Source organism: Nothoprocta perdicaria, unplaced genomic scaffold (assembly GCF_003342845.1).
Source record: "Nothoprocta perdicaria isolate Ctin4 unplaced genomic scaffold, notPer1 scaffold_5, whole genome shotgun sequence".
In the NCBI taxonomy this organism is placed as follows: domain Eukaryota; kingdom Metazoa; phylum Chordata; class Aves; order Tinamiformes; family Tinamidae; genus Nothoprocta; species Nothoprocta perdicaria.
Window position 1 is genome coordinate 10,498,584 of NW_020455754.1, and position 6,296 is coordinate 10,504,879.

At 54.3% G+C, this 6,296-nt stretch overlaps 1 protein-coding gene and 1 long non-coding RNA gene across 2 annotated transcripts in view; both read right to left on the bottom strand.

Annotated features, from left to right (window-relative positions):
• The window catches only part of SLC25A48 (solute carrier family 25 member 48), an 8,476-nt gene extending 5,111 nt beyond the window's left edge, over positions 1 to 3,365 (bottom strand). The window contains exons 1-4 of the mRNA XM_026047571.1: positions 3,317 to 3,365; positions 2,923 to 2,966; positions 1,042 to 1,113; positions 1 to 125 (exon numbers count right to left, since the gene is read on the bottom strand). The exon at positions 1 to 125 is cut by the window's left edge and continues 191 nt beyond it. Coding sequence (XP_025903356.1) covers positions 1 to 125; positions 1,042 to 1,113; positions 2,923 to 2,966; positions 3,317 to 3,365 — 290 coding nt within the window. The remainder of the gene's footprint in view (positions 126 to 1,041; positions 1,114 to 2,922; positions 2,967 to 3,316) is intronic.
• Positions 3,366 to 4,567: 1,202 nt separating this feature from the next.
• LOC112954519 lies at positions 4,568 to 5,447 on the bottom strand. Its single transcript, XR_003250744.1, has 2 exons — positions 5,372 to 5,447; positions 4,568 to 4,634 (listed from the first exon to the last, which is right to left on the bottom strand). It is a non-coding gene; the product is annotated as an uncharacterized LOC112954519 (long non-coding RNA).
• Positions 5,448 to 6,296: the final 849 nt, after the last annotated feature.

The following is a 6,296-nucleotide window of genomic DNA, read 5'->3' on the forward strand; positions in this document are numbered from 1 at the left end:
GCCGCCGCGCCGCGCCGCCGCTCGCCCAGCAGCCGCTGCGCGTTGCTGAACACGCCGAACACCACGGAGCTGTACACGGCGATGCTGGCCAGCGGGAAGGCCATGCCCTTGAAGAAGCCGGCCACCTGGGGGCCGAGCAGAGCCACGCTTAGAGGGGGCCACCGGGGAAACGCTTTGTTGATTTTAGTTCTGTTTATTCCTGACTTGGCCGATGGGCTGCGGCGAGTGCTGCTGTCCCTGCACTGCGCGACTCCGGTTCTGCCTTTGTCCCCGTGCCCAAGGGCGAGGAATTGGCTTTCGTGCAAGGTGGGCTATTGAGCACTGCATCCTTCCCTCATCCCTCTTTTCACATTTCGAGCAGTGTCCCGGTAAAAATTCCAGGGAATGTGGCCCGCAGAGCAGCACGGAGCAACACAAACCCTGTGCATCAGCCTGGCCTCCTCGGAGCCCTTGGCACGTGCTGAGCAAGTGGCAATCAAGTCATCCTTTTAGCAGCTCGTAAAGGTGATGCAGAGCACTGGGACTTTTCCAGAGCACCAGAAAAATATCCGAGCAGTCACTTCTGGCCAAGTCCTTTCCTGCATTCACCAAAAYGCCTCCAGCACAGAGCTCATCCAGCAGGGATTTCTGGAGGAGATCGCAGCCTGCTCATCACTAAGGGACACCTAAAGGAAAGCTGAAGACGAGCACAAGCATTTCTCTGGCCTCCTGAGATTTGTGCCTCGGCCTGCCTGAGCTGGGGTGGTATTTCTGGGTTTACCAGCCCTTGATGGACTTATCTCTCATGAGCTTCTCTCATTGCCCAAGTAAATGCTCAGCACCTACTGGGTGCTGACCCAACGTGGACGCAGCACCCTGCTTATTGCTCCATGCCAAGATCTCTCCTTCCTCCATGTCCTTGTTTTGGGCTGGCAAGAGAAGCTGACGGGGGTTTTACCAGCCCTGTCCTGCCTTGGGCTCCAGATTGCAGCGTGCTACAATTTCTACTCACATTTGCTTTCCTTTTTCACCAGCATGTTTTCACTAAAACAAAGTACTTACAGACTCATTTCTGTACACAGTGAGGACGCAGTGTAGTGTGTTTCCATATCCTTGTCCAGCTTGCAAGCGGGTCTGTGAAACACATCCATGAAACAATTAAAATCACATGCCTGCAGTCCRGGGGGAGCTCACGCTAAGTAAACAGCACGTACTTTGCTTTGACACTGAATCCTCCGTCAGGCACAAGGAAAACAGAGCCATAAAATAAGACATATATAAATACCCGCCCCTCTCGAGCGTGGCCAGCAGCTGGGCTCAGCAGAGGCGAAGCCTCCAGCAACATCTGGACTCCACAGCTGGCAAACGCCAGCCTGGCCCTGCTGCTTGTATGGAGCACAGAGTCTTGGTTAAGGTGGCCAGAAGATGTGCAAAAATCAGGCACAGGAACAGGGATAAAATTCAGAGCAAAAAAGAAAACATCCCTTCGATCATAATGGGATTTTTTCGCCTTGAATTCAGAATGGAGCTGTTTTCTCACCCGTCGGGAATGCCCTGTGACCGCGGTGTGGCTCTGCCCTCACCCCGACCCACCTCATTGGCACCCCTAGCACAGAGGGCTCCCTCTCGCCTCCACCGGGCTTGTTATTTTTCCTTTTACACAGTAACCAGGGACTTGGAGTTCGAGTTAATGGGTTTTCTGAGTAACCACATGCAGCTGAGTGGCCRCCCGGGCTGTTTCTTGCAGCCCTGYTCTTTAGCCAAGTGGCTGGAGTTAGTGCGGAGCAGTTCCCAGTTCCCTGCTCGTGGTGTTAGCAAAAAAGCACCTATCAAAAGTCCCTCGGTAGGGATTTCCAACCAGAAAATCCTCTTTTCGTGTGTATGTATTTCTATATTTATATAGAATACATATATATATTTTTACATACACACACACAAACAAAGAATTTTCCTGATTAAAAAAAAAAAATGAGATGGATATAGACATATGGATGAGAGCATCCCTTTGATTCGTCCTCCCTGGGGGTTGCAGCACCCTGAATTTCAGGGCTTGTCCCAAATACAGTTTCCTGGCCCCAAATGCAGGTTCGGGAAAGGCCACGATGCCCCATGCAGCCCTCGGCAGCTCCCATCCTTTCTCCGGGGATTTCACCCCAAAAGGGCACTCCCCTYTCATCTTGGATTTCACATGGAAGCCAGGAAAAGCCAGGACACACCACAGGGTGTGCTAGGAAAAACAGATGCAGCGTGGAGGATGAACAGTGAGTAGATGGAAAAATACTCAGAGTTTTGCATGGAAAAACTGCCACTTGGATTCTGCGGAAATTGCAACATTGGGAAAGAAGCAAGAGATTTGGGTGATGGGAAGGGAGGAGCTGATGAGATGATGTCCTCCATCTCACCTTATGTTCGGTCGTGTGGCCGTCACCAGGTGACARACCCTCGTCCCCTGGATGCTACAAATGCTGTTCAGCATCTGCCTATCACACCCTCTCTGCTTACGTCCCATCTTATACCGGCAAACCCTTTCTTTGSGGGCACGTTTCTCTTGCAGATATACTAAATATTTCCTCTCATAGACCTGGGATAGTGATTTCTCCACTGTGCCCTGACAGCATTGCAAACGTAAGGAAAATGCTTAAAAACCCACCTGGAGCAGAAAAAAACCCAAACAGTCCCCGTGCCCTTTGACACCRGCTCCTGGCAAAGCTCAGCACGACACTTTCCAGCGAGCCCAGCGTTAGCGGGGGCTCCGCTCTGGTTTTCAGCGCTCATCCCCTCGCTCGGAGCACTCGGCCCTTCTGCTTTGCCCTTTGCAGCCCCGGCTGTGGAGCCGCGGCCAGCCGGGCTCAATCCTGTCCTGTGCCAACAGGGCCCGCGGAGCCGCACGTGGTACCGGTACTGGCTGCCCGGTTTGGACCGGGACCTGGCGCCCGGCTTTACCTTGACCGTGTCCAGGGGGTGGCCCACGACGACGCTCGCGGCTCCTGCGGGAGAGCAGAGCGTTACCCCCGTCAGTGGCCACGTTACCCTTGCAGGTCTCACACCCCCCATCCCAACGGGCTCCCCGACACCCTGCGCACGGTGGCAGGTGATCCGGTGCCACCGTCCCCGTTTCCCCTCCCCTGCCACCCCGGTGCCACATCCCACGTTATCAGCCTCAAACGCAAGGGAACCGCGCGCTCTGTGGGTGCAAGACACCCCCAAAGTCCCCCGCGTGCCTTTGCGACTTGCAAACTGCGTTATCTGCAAACTACAACCGCCCGCTCCGAAATGCCCCTTCCCCAACACCCCGCGGCTCCCGGCTCTGCCGCCTGCAGCCCGCCGCGCTACTCACCGCCCACCCAGCCGGCAGCGAAGTCCTGGAGCTGCAGGGTGCTCCCCATGGAGGCGCCGGGGCTTCCCGGGCTGGGCGGTCCCGGTCCGGGTCCCGGTTCTGAGTCCCGGTCCCGCTCCCCGCGCGCACCGGCGCTTAAAGGCGCCGCGCGGCCGCCCGCGGGGGCGGGCGGGGGCCGGGCCGGGCCGAGCCGGGCCGGGCCGAGGGTGACCGCGGAGCTGCCGCTCCGCTGCGTCGCTTCGCGTTGTGCACGAAGAGCGTTAAACCCTTTAAAAGAGCAGCAGCTGCTCCGGCGCGAAGCTTTTCCGCCGTTTTCAGCGTTCAAGGGGACGCCAAGCTGGCGAGCTGCAGGAGGGGCCGGTGAACGGGGGTGACTCCTGCGCCGCACGCGGCAGGTGAGCAGCGGGACACACGTTTCCAGGGGCCCTGGCCGTGATCCCTGGCCCGCCGCGCTCCGATAAGGCTCCTATTTACTCTGCACTTGCTGGGAAAGCGGAGCCGCCGCTTCCCTGCGGAGGCCGCAGGGAACGGGATTTGCTTTACGAAAGGAAAAGCCGGGATTTAGTGGGTTGTAAACTCTGGGAGAGGGRAATGCGGAGATAAGGGGTGCAGAGCTCCACTTTCCCCGCCGACAGGGAGTCCGGCTCGGCCACCACGCTCACACGGACAAACTGGGCAAGCCACGAATCAATACTGCCCTTCACCCCGACCTCCCTGCTGATCTGTGCCTCGGTCCCCCCGTCCTCACCGATTCTGCGTCAGGAACACAGCTCCATTAGTGTCTCCTTTTACACATCTTGCTGCTTTTCACCTCAGAAATTTTTTCTTTAACTCTTAAGCAAGCAGGCAGAGCGGCCAGCAACAGGAGTGTACCTGGCGCTCAGAAATGTTCTGTTTTGATCCCAAACCCTTTCCTGCAATTCCTAGCATGCCTTCCCAGCYGCTCGGTTGCACAAGTCTGCAACGCCCTGACCAGCTCTCCGAAATCTCTGTGCTCCAAAATCTCATGCCCGGTGACCCCGGGGCCCGGCTGGGCTCTAMCAGCCTCTCCCCTTGTCTCTTCGTGCATCTGTCTCATAATCTTGCTGCTGATCAAGGTTCAAAACAAGTTTTGGCCTGTGGAGGTCAGATATCTGTAGATAATAGTTCTCCGGATCAGTCTGGGATGCTTTCTGAAAGATCGGCATCCAATTTGCCCCATCGCCTTCCTGGAGCACCGGACTGATTGTTATCGAAATGTGTTTTTCCAAATGCAAAACTTTGATAAAAATATCAGGTTTCAATATGCAAAAATTGCTGCGAGTTCTTGGAACACTGTCTGAAAATATAAATATTTCATTTTTCAGCTTAAATAAATAGCATTTCAAAGATCAATATTYTCCACAAAAAGAAACATAAAGGGCACAGAATTATTATTCAAGCGGCCCCTAAAACAATGTCCCCTTATGTGCATGCACRTATACCCAGGAAACCTTATCACCAAGCTGCCTGAAAAGAAGCAATTGTCCCAAAAGTGCATATAGAAATTCCATAGTAGGTGCACGGTTATCAGCTTGGATAATCTACACTGAAACTGTAGCTCTTTCGGGGTATATCCGATGCATGTCCTCTCCACATACCCCTCAAAGGCTGCATTTGTAAGGGCTCAGTTCAGATTTCAGGGGCCGGGCTCTTGGACAGACATTGCAGCCCGTGTGTGTGCACAAGCGCTGTGCAAACGTGCCGCTTATTTGCTGTCTGAAATGTATTTGTTCTCYTCCCTTCAGCAGAACTGCGAGCCTGTGGATGCGATGCTACCGGAGCAGCATGTTAGAAGAACCAGGAGCAAACGGGGTCCCAGGTCCCCACTTTCYGTGCCTGTTTCCTTGCAAGGCCAGACAAAACGCTGGCAGAATGAGGTAATTATTCAGACAGCAGCATTAATCATTAAGCATTAATCACAGCARTGCTTTTCAGCCGGGGTTGCACATTTCCACCCTGGGAGCAGAATATCTGCTGACACAGGAGAGATTTGCCAACAGGCTCCGTGCTGCGAGGCGAGAAGGAAGCTCCTACCTTCAACTGGAGAGCTCAGATCTGCTCGTACCCCACCAGCTCCTGCTGCATGGGCTCTCCTGTCCCCTATACCCAGCAGCGGTGCCTTATGGAGCAGGGACACAGGCACAGCAGCCTTCCTGGGAAGGGACGAGCAGGAGCTCTGACCACGACAGGATGCTAGGCAGCCTCAGTTGAGGAGCAATCATCTTCATCCTGCCAAGAGATGGCACAGGGGCACGGCAGCATCCCTAGACACAGCTCCTTGTAGCACCTGCCTCCTCCTCAACCACGCAAAAAACCAGCTTTTCACAGGACCACACAGCTTTGTGCAGGCTGCCGATAGGCAGGAGGGACCCCGTTAAAGCAAACATTTAGCTATAAATTGACTGTTTTATTCTAGAGAGCTTCTTTTGGTTGCTCTTTACTTCCAGTGCCTGTTTTTCTCTTGGGAACTACTTGGATGAGCTTAGTCACTGCTAGGAGCAGGTCTCACAAGCGATTTTCTGCATACCTAAGAGTTCTGCAAGACTTCCTAGCACCTGAGAAAGTCCCTTAGCATCAGGACAGGATGCGGTAAGTTAGATATGAAAAGGGATTATTCATTTATTGTCCAATGGTGAAAGATTTGTGGACTACAGCACGTTTCTCTGGAAATAGTGCTGTGTCCAGGCATAAGTCTTCTTTAAATATTAACTTTTTTTTTTTTTCCTTGGTAATGGTTTAGACTGTTGGGCAAAATAAAACAACGGGAAGCCTTGCTGCTTTGCTGCTGCAGGGAGGGCGTCTGCCCATCTCTCTTGGACCTGTTTGTGAGGGCAGGTCCCGTGGGCCGGAGCCAGGAAGCGGAGCCCGGATGTGCGCCAACACCCRCCAGCCGCGGGTAACGCGATAAGGGGATGGCCTCCTGGGCCACGTCTGGCAGATAAGGGCCGGCAGCAAGGAG